The 17,184-nt window shown below is 44.1% G+C and overlaps 1 protein-coding gene across 1 annotated transcript; it reads left to right on the top strand.

Moving 5' to 3' along the window:
• Positions 1-1,445: 1,445 nt before the first annotated feature.
• On the top strand, positions 1,446-4,043 carry LOC117441167 (potassium voltage-gated channel subfamily B member 2-like; the record flags this gene model as incomplete). Its single annotated transcript, XM_034077372.2, has 2 exons — positions 1,446-2,553; positions 3,362-4,043. A coding segment is annotated over exon 2 (582 nt), but the record flags the coding sequence as incomplete, so codon positions are not given.
• Between the last annotated feature and the right edge of the window lie 13,141 nt (positions 4,044-17,184).

The following is a 17,184-nucleotide window of genomic DNA, read 5'->3' as shown; positions in this document are numbered from 1 at the left end:
AGTAAAAAAAGTACGTTTCCAGAATACAAAACTATAAAAAGTGCCCAAATGAGTGAGAAACCCGGAAAGTCGACCTCTGACGCCGGAGGACATCTCGGTTGCTGCTGCTTAGATGCGTTTAAGCCTCTTGCTAAGTCACATGTGCATGGCCGGGAGGTCGAGGCCGCAACGCAGCGCTGCCGTCACTTTCAAATATTCATCACGTCCATATGTCGCAGCCTGAAATATACAGAAGAGTTATCTGCATATATCTGCAGATCCGCATGTGACATCTGGACAGAGCCAAAGCCTTTGACCTTTAAACTCACACACACACACACACACACACACACACACACACACACACACACACACACACACACACACACACACACACACACACACACACACACACACACACACACACACACACACACACACACACACACACACACACACACACACACACACACACACACAGATCTCGTGCACACACAGGCTCCGGTGAGTCAATGCTGCATTATTGATCCCTTGTCACTGGAAGGAAGGAACATGGCAAGAAAATCAATTACACATGCGCTGTATAATCACATTTCTGCCACAGAAATGCTTTGCTAAGGGGAAATGTGAACACACACACACACACACACACACACACACACACACACACACACACACACACACACACACACACACACACACACACACACACACACACACACACAACACACACACACACACACACACACACACACACACACACACACACACAGAGGCAGTGCAGGTAACCATAGTGACAGATACATAGTTTAATATCTAGAGGTATTGATGTGAGAGCAGGGCGTGTGGGATCAATATGCATTTAGATATGGCTCCTAAGTAGAGTACTAGTGCTCTGTCAAAGTGGTGAGGAGCCTCCTGTTGGACCACGTGACCGGTGGAGGAGGAGGAGGAGGAGGAGGAGGAGGAGGAGGAGGAGGAGGAAAATCATTTATCTGTATTTAGAGTTTCTTTAAAAGGCTGCAGGCCTTTTGGTGCATTTACACTTCATGGCCATTTCGCTAAAAGTCGCCGTTGGCAAAGTGTGCATCTCATTTGCTGCCGACTCGTCAAACCCAGGCTTTACGAAGCTTTCTAAGATATGAGATAAAGTTATGAGTTATTTGTAAATTGCGTGACTTTTGTTATCATAATTCATTCAAGTTAAAGTCAACTTTATTGTCAACCTCTCAGCTTGTCTGCAGACGGAGAGATCGGAATACCGTTTCCCACAATCCTGAATATAAAAACAAATGTAAAAACATGTGTGCCAATATGTATATACAGTCAAGGACATTTTTTTAAACATTTTCTTTATCCTTTATTTATCCAGGAATGTCCCATTGAGATACAAGATCTCTTCTTCCAGGGAGTCCTGACCAACACGGCACACAACAAGTTTCAACATAAAACAAAGGCATTAAACAAAAAAAACATACAATTCAAATATAAATCCAGAAGGCCATTAGTGCAGTGGCAAGAAGCATAATCCCATCAGCAATAGCATCAGGTAACAGCTACATGTTTCATGAAGGGCTAACCGTAGCAGACCTTTAAAAGCATGTACAGTAGGAAGTGCCTCGAGACAAAGTTTTACCTGCAGCGTATTCCATAAAAAGGGAGCATAGTGGGAGAATGCAGCTTTACCAAGCTCTGACTGCATCAAAGGAACATGGGACACCTTAAGACCGAAATAAAAACACGACAATCAAATATACAAAATAACAGTCACTTCAATATCTTTGAGAATGTGCAAAAGAAATATTAGTGCACGCCACTTACATTACGCTATGTTCTGCTGTAACAATGTCTCCCTGATTCTGATTCTGATTCTGATAATGGCACGTTCTGTGTGAGCGTTTAAAACCTCTCTACTTTATCCTCTTATTGTTCCTACAATGTCGAAATGTGACGACCTGGGTTCACTCGGATGTGTTACGGAGTGAGACGTGCAAAGAGAAATATTAGTGCAAGCTACTTAGGTAAGCTGGCTCTTTTCCACTGTAACAATGTACATTTTAAAACCTTTCTACTTTATCCTCTTATTTCTTCCTATAATGTCGAAATGTGACGACCTGGGTTCACTCGGATGTGTTACGGAGTGCCCAGTTGCATTAGTGTTGTATTGGGAGGATGTGGCGCAGGGTGCTCCTCCTCGTGTAGTGTGCAGCGGGACACTCTGCAGATTATCCCGTTCCTTCCACTCTCCTTTTACGCGTCTGCAGCACAGTGATTCAGACCCTCCGGATGTAGGAACAGGCAGCACTGCTTCCACGGATGGAGAAGCCACGCCGGGTCTGTCGCTGTGGACATCAGTAGCGGGAGATATTCGCGGTGTTCTTCTTTCTCCTCCTCTCTTTTCGTCTCGTTTTTCATCAAATATGTGGGACGCGCGTTCTCCGCGAGGCGTCCGCGGACTGCTCTCCTCCTCCTCAGTGGCCGCTTGACCAGGGGGGATCCCGGCTCCCTTTCGACCCTCTCCTCCCCCACGGAACAAGAGGAGCTCGCATGCAAAAGGTGGTTTATCGCGGCAAGGTGAGAGAAACAGCTTTTCTGTGTCAGTTTCTGGACACTTTGAGCACACGCCATGTCGCGGATCTCACGCGTTGCGGGTGCAGCTGGTTTTGAGACCATACGGGGTTGGATTAAAAAAAAACTACAGAACAGAAATCGCAGGTCTGCAAGGCTGTGAGATTTATAGGACTGCAGAACAAGTTAGGAGGAATGGATTACTAATGCGATGCAGCTTTAAATCCAACACACTCCTACTCACTCCGTCCCATTTGCATAGTGGAACCGTCTCTGTAGTGGCCAGTGCTGGCTGCAGAGAACCAGGCAAAGTAGAAACTGTTGCATTCAAGAAAACCCTCGTATCTTCAGTCTGAACTCTGATGTTAAGCCAAATGGTAACCGGCCACAATGTGCTACTTTTTATATCATGTTGAGGACTTATCCAAGAGCAAAGGGCATATCAATCATTCCGTTAAATTAAAAACCCTTCACCGGGGCTTTTTATGAGCAAGAGGTTACAGTAGTCAGGAAATGTGATTAAAATGACCTAAAATGTATTAATTTAATCAAATAATGAGAATGCATGTTGAGGTTTATTTTGGTTCATTGCTTCCTGAGCCCTTCTCTGAGCGATGGGACTGCATCGAGAGCAGGCTTCCATGCTTCACTACACAGCAAAGCAAAGCAGCCATGTTGACCGTTCAAACTAAATCATGGATTGTTGCTTAGAAAGGATCGATGTGCGGCTGTTCTTTACGACTGACTTTAAGTAACAGGTGTGTGAGGAAAGTGAGGATATCTAATCTCATAACCTGTCTCTTTGCTTCCTCAGCCATGGAGGGACTTCCCTAAAGAGGATCCAACATAAATCAACATTCTTGGGACTTTTTTATCGTTTTGTTTTGTTCGAGTCACATCTCCCCCTCCTCACCATGGCTGAGAAGATCGGCCCAGGGTTGAAGTCCTCGAGCATCAGGTCCAGCTCTTCTCTTCCCCCCGAGCCCATCGATATCGTCCGCATCAAAGCAAGGTCTCGCAGAGTTCGCCTCAACGTCGGGGGGCTGAATCACGAGGTCTTATGGCGAACTCTGGACCGATTACCAAGGACTCGCCTGGGGAAGCTTCGAGACTGCAACACCCACGACTCCCTGATGGAGGTGTGCGACGACTACAGCCTCAACGAGAACGAGTACTTCTTCGACCGCCACCCGGGAGCTTTCACCTCCATCCTGAACTTCTACCGCACGGGGAAGCTGCACATGATGGAGGAGATGTGCGCCCTGTCCTTCGGCCAGGAGTTGGACTTCTGGGGGATCGACGAGATCTACCTGGAGTCCTGCTGCCAGGCGCGATACCACCAGAAGAAGGAGCAGATGAACGAGGAGCTCCGCAGGGAGGCGGAGACGATGAGAGATCGAGAGGGCGAGATCGAGTTTGATAACACCTGCTGCCCCGACAAGCGGAAGAAACTGTGGGATCTCCTGGAGAAACCCAGCTCCTCGGTGGCTGCCAAGGTAAGCAACCGAGACGGCGAATGCGATCACGCGCCGCCCCCATCTCACATTCCCCGAGCCCGGATCATAACACATTACAAGCACAGCTATTAAAGGCCTGTCCTCCCACCTGTACGACACATCCATGCTGCATGCGTTTGGATGTGAAGCAGGTACGCTCACCTGAGGCCTTCTGTCTGGCTCTGTCTTCTTGATAGCTGATGGATTGAAATAGAGAACGCTGCAGTCGTTGGGTTTGTGTGTGTGTGTGTGTGTGTGTCGTCAGAGCAGAGAAGGAAGTAGATGTGAAATCACGGTGAAGTCAAATGGAAGCACTGCAGGGGCTAGATTTACACTCGCTTTGTTTTGACAGAAGTTATTGGCTGTGTCAGCTTTCTTCGCCGGGATGAAATATGTCGATGTTCACCAGTTAAGCCTCTTTCCTCGTGCAGTGGAATTACATGTCGGTGTTGAGCTGTTTTCGAATGAAACGTGGATAATAACCGGGGTGTTCCTCTCACGCGTAGGACACACAGACTTACTGGAATAGGACGGGTCCGGGTGAGGTGTGGAGCTTGGGCAAAGAAGCCGTTAAAGAACCGGTTGTTGATTTGGTTTGAAGTCTCTTTCTGTTACGTGATTTTGCTGCAAGGGTTTGGACAGAAGTTGTTGGATCTCCAGGTGTTTTTGTCTTCTTCTTCTTCGACCCTGCATGTTTGCTTTCTCTTGGTTTCACATTAGCTGCGGGAGAAACCGTATCAAAGACTTTCACACATTGGAAGTCTCGCAGCCTTTGTACTCGGGAGCTTTCCTCTCAAATCTGTCTGACGTACAATCCAAATTATTCTGGCATTTGCGTTGATGACATCTATATAACTCCTCCTCCTCTTCCTCTTCCTCCTCTTCATCATCCCGCCCCCCCACTCTGAATCCTCAATTAGTGCGTCAACCTTTACGAAATCCAATCACCCGTAATTTAGCTTTCCTCTCCTCTCCAGTGTCCTGATCCCGTCATCGATGCAGTGCGGGGATTATATTCCCAGTCAGAGGGTCATAATCACAGTGTGTGTGTGTGTGTGTGTGTGTGTGTGTGTGTGTGTGTGTGTGTGTGTGTGTCGTCATCCTGTATGCGAGATATGCAGCTCCTGTTGTGCTGCTGTCCATGTGTTGCATTGTTTCGGCTGTTTGGAAATCCTTGGAGATTTAATGTCAGACCTCTGGAGCCTCGTGCTAAACGCACAGCTTGGTCGTCAGCTTTCAAAATGATAAATATATTGTAATGCCTCTGACGACATATGGCTCAGACGCAGGAAGAACAACTAATTTAGTAATTTATGACTTGTTTTAGAAATGTTTCATGCTAAAAAGGGTTTTTTTCTGCTCTAAAATGGAGATGTCGTACTTTCCTTTGGTTTATAAGATATAAAAGTAAATATATCTGGGGCTTGGATTGACAGAAAGACCTCCCCTAGGACTTGGATATTTTTGACTAATATCTATTTACGCTTCATTGATGAATCTATACCAGGAGTGAGCTGCCGTTCTGGTGATATGCCACTCTCCTCCTCCTCCCCGTGTCACTCCTGGCTTGTTTACACTAAATCAACGAGTGATTTGTGATTGACAAGACCCCCGCCTCAGCGTAATAATTTCCAGCTAGGCGAGAATCAATTTGAAAGAGGCCGCCGATATCTGAATTAAGTCAAACCGGGTGACAGCAGCGCGGCAATTTGACACGCCGTGTGAAGTGATTTACCTCCGATCATCCTCCATTACTACTTCTTACATGTTGAACTCAAATACCTGTACTTTCTACTTCTCACATGTTGAACCCAAATACCTGTACTTTCTACTTCTCACATGTTGAACTCAAATACCTGTACTTTCTACTTCTCTCATGTTGAACTCAAATACCTGTACTTTCTACTTCTCACATGTTGAACTCAAATACCTGTACTTTCTACTTCTTACATGTTGAACTCAAATACCTGTACTTTCTACTTCTTACATGTTGAACTCAAATACCTGTACTTTCTACTTCTTACATGTTGAACTCAAATACCTGTACTTTCTACTTCTCACATGTTGAACTCAAATACCTGTACTTTCTACTTCTCACATGTTGAACCCAAATACCTGTACTTTCTACTTCTTACGTGTTGAACTCAAATACCTGTACTTTCTACTTCTTACATATTGAACACAAATACCTGTACTTTCTACTTCTTACATGTTGAACTCAAATACCTGTACTTTCTACTTCTTACATGTTGAACACAAATACCTATAAAGGGAGGTCAGGTACTCTTTAAAGCAGCTGCTAGCTATGGGTACTTTTTACTGAAGCACACTTCAAAGCTCTTTACTTTTACTTGAGTAAAGAAGTTTAGTCAGCACTTCTACTTTCACCAGAGTATTTTTAAACACGAGTATCTGTACTTCTACTTGAGTGTGTGTACTTCTGCCCTCTCTGCTGCTGACCTGTTCACTTTGCTTTTGGGGAAGCCTGTGAAACCTTAAAGGGAAATCCCGCCCTAATGCACATCGATGTTCTGCTGAGTGCTCGACGAGGAGAACTTGGAAGTGACTTCATGTCCAAGTCCTCTGAACGCACCGAGGTTATCCACAGCTGAGAGAACATTTGGAAATAGACTGCCGGGGCCGATCTGCTGTCGACTGGCAGCTCCCCGAGGGGAGCATATAATGGGGGCACTGAGAACCCTTGGAAGCCCTTGACCAAAACAAAATGCCATTACGAGTCTGGAACACAGCTGTGCGCTTTCAACCTGAGCCCTTTGTCCAACGCCATCACTGCCTCTCTGCTGCAATCAGATATTACAGCCCGTTGTTCCGCTCCGGAGCTCCTATGGCGCTCTCAGCCCTCAAAAGAAATGTTAAGCACAAGAGCTCTGACAAGCTACCATTACAATCCTCGGTAATAATGCCAGTGCACGCTTTGGGAGTTCTGAGAAGACCTCACGCAGCGGAGAGAAAATAGGGCGGAAACTAGACGTTTCTTCCTTAGATTAACGGTTTTATAAAATGTCCGGACAAGTTTCATCGAAATCCACGGCTTTAAATGTCCTTATTTGTCGGATAAGATCAAAACAGATTTGCATGAAAAAAACTTTGAATGGAAAATCTAAAGCGAGGGAAGAGAGAGAAGGAAACGGGACATTTCGAGCTTCTTCGGTCGTTACTCGGTTCCTCTCAGACACGAAGATAACAAGTATTTATTGATCGCCATTTGGGAATGTGTTGAGTTGCAGCAGCAGAAGAAAAAGACATGGACTAGAAATAAACAAGAAAGCAGAAAATATACATGTTGAATTAAAAATGGACTCTCAGAAAATATAAAGCAAGTTATTATATATGCACGTGAGGGGTGGGATATTAAATATTAAACAGAACACACGTGTCCAGTGAGCAGAGATTTGTTATTCCACTTTCTCAAAGGCTTTCAATGTCCTTCTTTGTCGGATTAAGATTTGCATGAAAAATAACTTTGAAAGGAACATCTAACGGGAGGTAAGAGAGAGAAAGGTGAGGAAGGGGGGGGGGGGGGGGTGATGTAAGAGTTGCAGTCTTTAAAGTCACGCCTGAGGATGCTGAGCTGGGTCTTTTGAAAACCTCTCTCCGTGAATAATGAATGAAATGGTCGTAACAAAAAGGACCGGCTAATGCAAGGACTCTGGGAAGAGTGCGGTTATTAAGTCTACTTGAGTCATGGGGGCGTGGACAGGAAGTGAGGCAGGAGAAGACTTGGAGCCGCTCGCCTTAAAGGTCACCTATTATGCAAATCCACTTTTTCGTGTCCCCTCTTCTTCATGTCTCTTCTACATCAACATGTGTCCCCTCTTCTACATCAACATGTGTCCCCTCTTCTCCATGTCTCTTCTACATCAACATGTGTCCCCTTTTCTTCTATGTCTCTTCTACATCAACATGTGTCCCCTCTTCTACATCAACATGTGTCCCCTCTTCTCCATGTCTCTTCTACATCAACATGTGTCCCCTTTTCTTCTATGTCTCTTCTACATCAACATGTGTCCCCTCTTCTTCATGTCTCTTCTACATCAACATGTGTCCCCTCTTCTTCATGTCTCTTCTACATCAACATGTGTCCCCTCTTCTTCATGTCTCTTCTACATCAACATGTGTCCCCTCTTCTTAATGTCTCTTCTACATCAACATGTGTCCCCTCTTCTTCATGTCTCTTCTACATCAACATGTGTCCCCTCTTCTCCATGTCTCTTCTACATCAACATGTGTCCCCTCTTCTTCATGTCTCTTCTTCATCAACATGTGTCCCCTCTTCTTCATGTCTCTTCTACATCAACATGTGTCCCCTCTTCTCCATGTCTCTTCTACATCAACATGTGTCCCCTCTTCTTCATGTCTCTTCTGCATCAACATGTGTCCCCTCTTCTTCATGTCTCTTCTACATCAACATGTGTCCCCTCTGTGGAAAGAGACTCTGAAAGTTTCAGGAAGAAAGATTTTCTCTCTTTTTGATCCATTTCTATAAAAACCTGTCTGAAAATGAGCTGATCAGATTTTGGCCACTTTATGATGTCATAACGATGTGTTGTCTTGGTAACCATTAGCCAATCAGCAACAAGGTAACCCCCCCCCCCCCCCCCTTATCACCTGAATCTCCTCCTCGAGCACCTTTGAGTTCTTTGTAACCAAATGTCTCTCCGAGGGGCGTGGGGAGGGGCTTCTTGTTGTCATCTAAAGCAAGGGTGTCAAACTCAAGGCCCGGGGGCCAAATCCGGGCCGTGACTTCATTTTCTGCGGCCCCACAAGAGCTTGGAAAGAATATAATATGTTTATTATACGGTTACATGCCGATAAACTACATGTCCCACAATGCATCTCAAATTGGACTTGTTTCTCAGAATCAGAAATTTTTTCTTCAAAATATTCCTATTTTCTCCGAATCTGACTTTTATTTCAAAATGTCACTTATTTATTTTTGGGATTTTGACTTTCTTTCCTCAGAATGTGGCTTTTCTTTTTAAATCATTTTGTGACATTCTCACTGAAGAGACTTGCAATTATTTGCCCCAGACTTCTGCCTTCAGACTTCATTATGAAGTTACTACCCTATCTGATAATAATCCAAGAGGCAATAATGTAATATAATACATTATTTATTTTATATATATTAAATATTTATATATGTATTTATATAGTCTTATAAAACCGGCCCTTTGAGTGCTACCATGATGCTAATGTGGCCCGAGATGAAATCGAGTTTGACACCCCTGCTCTAAAGTCACAGACAGAGAATCAGCACTTTGGAAACAGGGCTGAAACAGAGGGGATTATGGGTAATGCTGCAATGATATGTCTGGTGTTTCAGCCAATCAGAAGCAGGTTCTGGATATATCTGAGCCCTGTGTATATTGATGAAAAACAGAATAATAGGGGACCTTTAAATGCACTAATACTCACAACTCAAAGTGTAGGACTTCACTTGGAGTCTCTTGACTTTTATACTTAATTAAAATATGTCAAAGCGTGTCATGATTTCATAAATGTCCCTTTCGTTGCTCCATCCACTGATGCTATCAATCCCCCAGCATGACACTTCTCTGCTCTCGTCTACGCTCTGTTGTGATTGGTCAACAGCTTAGAGATGTCCCGCCCCTTAGCCTATCAAGTACAAGATGTTGAAGCGCTAGCCAATAGGAGTGTTCCATAGTGATGTCACAATGTTCTAGAAGTAACACTAACCCCTCGCCCCTCTTCCACCTGGCTTGGCACTTTTTTACTTTTGTTATTATCTTTACTTTGAGCACCAGGAAAAGCGCTATATAAATAACATGTATTATTATTATTATTATTATTATTATTATTATTATTATTATTATTATTATTATTATCCCTACAGGTAAGGGAAAGTAGGGCTTCCTTAGAGGACGAACGTCACTTTATTCAGCTCCAGTTGGAAGAAATGGCAACAAAGATATTTTTGTTCTCGTTCAAAAACTCTCGTCAACAAAGCCACATTGCATTATGTGAAAGCTTTGGGTTCTTTAGGACTCAAGACTCCGATGGCGTAGTACTTTAGACTTGAGTGCAAAGACTTGCTCGTGACTTGCAGAACAAAGACGGGTCCCGGACGTGAAGCCTCTGCTCTGGGCCCTTGTGTGTAAACAAGGCGCTCGCCGTTGAAAACACTTAGTCGGATTTCCATCACTTTGAAAATACAACTACAAAAACAATTTTCTTAAGTGCTACATCTCTGCTCTGCTCGGCGTACAGCCGCCGGGGAAGCGCCGTCATGTGCTCGGACATTATATAAGACTAGAGTGGCACTCGTGTTTATAGAATACAGGCGATGGATGCATTGTTTTGTGACTGTGGGCTATACTTTCTATTAATCCGGCAGAACGTGTCATCCTTGATATCGAGCCAGAAGGATTTGTGCTGGCCTGACCCTCTCGTGTTTACGATGACTCACGGTGTCGTCGTACAGCAAATACACTTAGCACAAGCTCATAGAAGGAAGCCATATCCAAATTACTGTAGTGCTACGAGGAGCTTGAATACCTCAGACTTCTGCTTTTGTATTTCCCTGAAACATCAGTGCTTTCTTTCCTGAGCTCAGAACAGATCAATATGCAGGAGAGGGGAATACATACCCCCCCCGCATGCATCAGGCTACATATTATTTTTGCAACAGTAGCATCTTTTTGTTTTGATTTGCGTTCATGCGAAGCTTCTCGATCAGAAACACCCCCTCCTTTTTATTCACTTTGGAGTGTGCTCGCTCGGGGAAAATAATGGCCGAGGATTCAGAGCATCTTAACGAGATCGATGTTTCTACTCGCCAGACATTTCAAGTTGTGCTTTCGATGGGTCCGCCCCCCCCCCCTGCACGTCCAGCCGGCTCCTAATGTGCACGAGCACCATTACTCTGCCCTTTATCTAATCATCTAGTCTAGCTGGTGGGAATGTGGAGCCGTGGGCCTGCAGACTCGTGCTGCCCGTCCTCCTACGCTCTGAAGCAGCCTCACTCAGTCACTGCAGACTCTGAGATGATGGCTTGAAACAGCTCTGAAGCACACTTCAGCACCAATGCATATCAAACCATTCTGCTTCCTTGATTACGGCCGATAAGGATGATGGGTTTTAGTACGGTCTTGAGCAGAGGTGGGAAGTAGTGGAGTACAAATACTTCTTTAATGTACATGTTTCTGGTATCAGTACTTTACTCCACTATTTTCTGACCGCTTTTTACTTTTAATATTTACACTTTGAACTCAAATACCTGTACTTTCTACTTCTCACATGTTGAACTCAAATACCTGTACTTTCTACTTCTCACATGTTGAACTCAAATACCTGTACTTTCTACTTCTCACATGTTGAACTCAAATACCTGTACTTTCTACTTCTTACATGTTGAACTCAAATACCTGTACTTTCTACTTCTTACATGTTGAACACAAATACCTGTACTTTCTACTTCTCACATGTTGAACTCAAATACCTGTACTTTCTACTTCTTACATGTTGAACTCAAATACCTGTACTTTCTACTTCTCTCATGTTGAACTCAAATACCTGTACTTTCTACTTCTCACATGTTGAACTCAAATACCTGTACTTTCTACTTCTTACATGTTGAACTCAAATACCTGTACTTTCTACTTCTCACATGTTGAACTCAAATACCTGTACTTTCTACTTCTCACATGTTGAACACAAATACCTGTACTTTCTACTTCTCTACATGTTGAACTCAAATACCTGTACTTTCTACTTCTCTCATGTTGAACTCAAATACCTGTACTTTCTACTTCTCACATGTTGAACTCAAATACCTGTACTTTCTACTTCTTACATGTTGAACTCAAATACCTGTACTTTCTACTTCTCTACATGTTGAACTCAAATACCTGTACTTTCTACTTCTTACATGTTGAACTCAAATACCTGTACTTTCTACTTCTCACATGTTGAACTCAAATACCTGTACTTTCTACTTCTACATGTTGAACTCAAATACCTGTACTTTCTACTTCTTACATGTTGAACTCAAATACCTGTACTTTCTACTTCTTACATGTTGAACTCAAATACCTGTACTTTCTACTTCTTACATGTTGAACTCAAATACCTGTACTTTCTACTTCTCACATGTTGAACTCAAATACCTGTACTTTCTACTTCTCACATGTTGAACTCAAATACCTGTACTTTCTACTTCTCTCATGTTCCAAACAGCTGGTTCCTTTAGTCTGAATGTGTGTTGGTGCGTGGTCATTATTCTTTAGAGTCACTGCGTGCCTATTGGTTGGAACACGATCCGTGTATCCATCACTTCCTGGTCTTCTCTAAAGAAGAGGGACCAATGGAAACGTTGTCATGTTGCCGTTGGTCACCATGGAAACATTCATTAGCTAACAATGACATTATTGTTCTATTGATATAAAGGGAGGTCAGGTACTCTTTAAAGCAGCTGCTAGTTATGGGTACGTTTTACTGAAGTACACTTCAAAGCTTCTTTACTTTGACTTGAGGAAAGAAGTTTAGTCAGTTCTTCTACTTTCACCAGAGTATTTTTAAACACGAGTATCTTACTTTTGCCATCTCTGGTCTTGTGTTGTAATTTTGCGCGGTCATGGGGAAACTACTGGCACGATGTTCATGAAACGTAAAGGGAGGATGTAACATGTGCCAAGGGAGAAATGATTACTCTTTGGAGAGGATCCGAATCACTGACCAGATACAGGCATTATCTTCCGCTTCTGGAAGCGCCGGGCCGAGGTCTGCGATCTCTCTGCGCTCCTCCAATTAATTTCAGCAGTAGTGACATTAATGCAACGTTTTAAATGTAACAGGATGTGCAGACTAAAGCTTCCTGTTGTTTCATATCTCTGCAGACAGACACTAACTCGCCATCCTTTCAGGAAGCATTTGGCCGTGTGTGTGTGTGTGTGTGTGTGTGTGTGTGTGTGTGTGTGTATGTGTGTGTGGTGTGGGTGTGTGGTGTGTGTGTTGTGTGTGTGGGTGTGTGTGTGGTGTGTGTGTGTGTGTGTGTGGGGGGGGGGGTATGTGTGTATGTGTGGTGTGTGTGTGGGTGGTGTATGTGGTGTGTATGGTGTGTGTATGATGTGTGTGTGGTTGGTGTGTGTGTGTGTGTGTGGTGTGTGGTGGACGGTAGAGTGTGTATGTGTGTATGTGTGTGTGTCTGTGTGTGTGTGTGTGCTGTGTGTATGTGTGTGTGTGGTGTGTGTGTGTGTGTGTGTGGGTGCGTGTGTGTATGTGTGTGTGTGTGAGTGTGTATGTGTGTATGTGTGTGTGTGGTGTGTGTGTGTGTGTGTGGTGTGTGTGTTGTTGTTTCTGACAGTATGAGAGTCAAACGCAAAGAGGCCTTGAGTCAGCGTTACATCCAGACTCCCGCACGGCGTTCGCCCGCAGGTCATCTGTTTCATTATCATCCTTTCATCCGTGCGTGGACTGCGGTCCGTCTTCAGGGGGACCGATCGATGCGCATTGGCATTGTATGGAAGAGATGTTTTCCGTCTTCGCTTATTTAGTGAGAAGTGGCCCACTTCGCTGACATTGATGGATGAAATCAGATTCTGCGGGTCGTGGGTCTGCTCGCACGGCAACAATGTAAAGTCTAGCCGAGTATATCCGTCTAATTCCGTGTTTCTCAAACTTCTTCACACCAAGGACTTCACCAATAAAAAAACCCTCGCGGACCACCTAACTCCACAAATATCCAAAAACACATCGTTTTTCTAGAACAGATTACAAATCGCCTCAAAATGGTACAAACAAGTGGCACCATGTGTGATGAAGGTGTTGCGCTGGGCTATATCATGCAATCGAAAGTGAAACTTTAGCGCACGACATTGCGGAGATATTCCCGCGAGAGTGCGGAAAACTTAAATGTATTTATTTATTTCAAATGTGAAATGTTGCCAATATACTCGCGGACCACTAGGGGGCGCTCACGGACCACCACTGGTCCGCGGGCCACACTTTGAGAAGCACTGGTCTAATTTCAAGTCAGAATATGTCGTTCCACTTGATATAAGACTTGATAAGTGAAGTCTTGTTTTTAAGCATCTTTTGAAGTCGAAGTCTCTTAAAAACATCTTATTTCAGAGGAAAATCTCCACTAACACGTCTGGCTTTCTTTGTTACAAATTCTCTAATTCTGGTCAAATATAGTTCTAAATAAGTTCCCAGCTAAATACAAGATCTCATTTTCTAATTATCCCGTCTTTACTTCGAGCAATCTCACCGCGCCATTTTGTACTTCTTCTTTTTTTTTTTTTTTTAAGTCACGCTGATATCAACCAGATATTATTATTCAACCCTGATCTGGCCCTTTGCCATATACGTCCTCAGCATGCATTACAGCAGAGGGGTCTGTGGTCTAGGTGGACTCCTCTCTCCTGCAGACACGCCGTTACATAAGCTTCCCGCGGCCTCTAATCGCTGCAGCCGAGCATTTAGGAAGCGCCTAAATCCTCTGCGATCCTAATCAGATAAGAGACATCCTCCGAGATTATAGGTGACACGAGTTCTGACAGTCGTGCATGGGCTGAGGCAGCTGCTCCATCATCTGGACGTGCAGCACTTTAACCCGTTCACCTCCAGACAGCACCTGCATCACCAGGATTATCTCAAACTGGGATCAATGGTTTCAGTTAGGGCCGGTTCTCACGCAGTGCAAAGGGCAGACGAGGGCCCGCGGGTCAGAGGCGTGTGTTCCACTCCAGCTGTCTGATCTGTTGGAGAGACTAAACAGGAAGTGGCGGGTTTCAGACACGATGCGATAATACTTTTCAAGTCTGAAATGCTCCGTGCATCACAGCAGCTCATCAACACGTATCAGGACACAACACATAAACAACAACAACATCACAGCACAATCAGTGGGAGAACAGCTGCTCAGAGAGCCTTCAGCGTGCATCTGATCTGGATTCAGCTCTGGGTTCACTGGGAGGCTGTGGCTCAGTGGCGGGTGCGCTGGATTTGGAATCAGGGGGTAGGAAGTTCGAGTCCCACTGCAGTCAGCATGTCGTTGCGTCCCTGACGTAGCTGCGTGTTCTTTAAGATCGTTGGTCGCTACTCTTAACGGCGTAAGAAGCGGATATCATACCAACGTCGCAAGAGGAAAGATTGTTGGGTGCTTTTGGTTTCTGATATATATATATGGCTCAATAAAAGACAAAAGGATGATTACATCAGCGGTTCATTTCATAAAAGCATTTTCTAATTCAAAAAGCTTCTGACTGATACGTCATGGTGTCAGATTATCTCTGTGTTTCGAGGCGGACCGGATCACAGTTGGGTTTCACCGGGTCGTGTTTTAAATGACGGGAACTCTCAAAGTCGTGGAAGACAAACCAATCCTTTAATTGAAACCACGTCATGTTTTAATAATTCCAATCTCTCGTTGATGGATGTGAGCAGCCGGCGGGACACACACGCCCTCTCCTCTCCTGCACAAACCTCCCTCCGCTGCTTCCCTTCTTTCCCTTTCACGATTAGCAGCGAGGGAACGTTGCATGCAGAGGAATTACAGCGTGGACGCAGTAGAGCAGGCTTAGTGCACTCACCATGCATGAAGCAAATCATGAATGAAGACATCATTAAGTGAAACTCGTGGACCAAGACCTCGGTTACTCGCGGATGGAAACAACAGGCAGCAGGACTTCGGGCGGATGAGAGAAATTCATTTTAACACGAGCATAAACAACGTGGCCGACACAAGACGGGGCTAATGAGAGGCCAGATGGTGCGAGAGGCCGGACGCCTCATTAGCATTCTCCTGCCATCCCCAGAAAACACCCCCACGTCTCCGCAGTGGATGCATCCACTATGGGCGGCTGCAACTATGGATTATTCCCTTCATCTGCTAATCCGTCAATTATTAATCAAGTCATTATTCAGTGTTTAAGTTGTTGATTTCCCAGAGGAGGGGTCTTCAAATTGTTTGTTTTGTCCAACCGACAATCACAAAACCCTCAAGAGGTCTTAGTGAGAATGATAAATAAGCATTATTTCTTATTATTTAGATGCAAGAACGAGAGGACGTTTGGCTTTTCGTCTTGAATAATGACTTGATTGATGAATGCGTTATAATTGCTGCCACTTAAGGGTATAATATGAAACGTCCCCACTTTGAAATGTCCTAAAATGACAAGACAAATGTTATATATTCAGTTAAGTGGACGTACATTATCCAGATGATACTTTGTTGATATATCATCGGCCCATACTTGAACCTACATGTCGTTGAACAAAGTAAATGTTAGTATAGTCGAGCAATTAAGTAGCCAGCAAAGAACACTTACATAATATTATGTTTTATATTAAAAAGGCTTGTTGAGAAAAAGTTAGCATTTAATAATAATAATATATTTAATTTATATAGTGCTTCTCATCTGCCAAGACAAATCTCGAAGTGCTTCACAACAAGGGATACTGAAACGCTTTGAGATAATAAAAGACAAATAATTGTAATAATAATAAGAAATCAAAAAATAAAATATAAAATAGAGTACAAAAATAAAAGTCGGAGATAGCGATAAAAATGGCAGGACTCCAGGTGTACCGTGCTCAACGTTTATTCGAAGTTGAAGTTGTGTCTTCCTAATGTCTTCCTAATTCTCCGCGATGCTATTATTTAGTAGCTAACTTTAACGTTCTGCTGTTTGTTGCACAGCAGGGAGAATTCACCTTTTTGTAACGTTGAAAACAACGCTCTGAGAGCTGTTGGTAGAGTTCATTCTGTGCTAAAACAAGACACTCAGATCTCCACGAGGCTCACGGTGACGGCAGCCGTCTGTGGGTTCATGATGACGATACAGGATTCAGTGATGACTATTGATCACAGCCTTTGCAGGTGGGTCTGATTCCTCACCCTTCCATTTGGTTTCTTTCACTTTCTGAGTTGCTAATGTTCTCCTTCCTGTCCGTCTGTCCGCGTCTCACCTCGTGCCAAAAAGCCTCAGAAACCGGCTCGGAGAGGAAGAGAGACGTCTTCCTAAACTCTCCGAACGCCATGGTCTCTACTTCCTGCTTCAGTGAACCCACTTTGCAAGAAGAGACCACACCTCTGCACGCACACACACACACACACACACACTCGGCAAGTTCTGTTTAGTGGAAATGGACTTGT

The sequence above is a fragment of the Pseudochaenichthys georgianus genome, unplaced genomic scaffold, assembly GCF_902827115.2.
Source record: "Pseudochaenichthys georgianus unplaced genomic scaffold, fPseGeo1.2 scaffold_1533_arrow_ctg1, whole genome shotgun sequence".
Taxonomy (NCBI): Eukaryota; Metazoa; Chordata; class Actinopteri; order Perciformes; family Channichthyidae; genus Pseudochaenichthys; species Pseudochaenichthys georgianus.
Note: the sequence above shows the minus strand (reverse complement) of the source record. Positions and strands in the feature narration are given on the sequence as shown.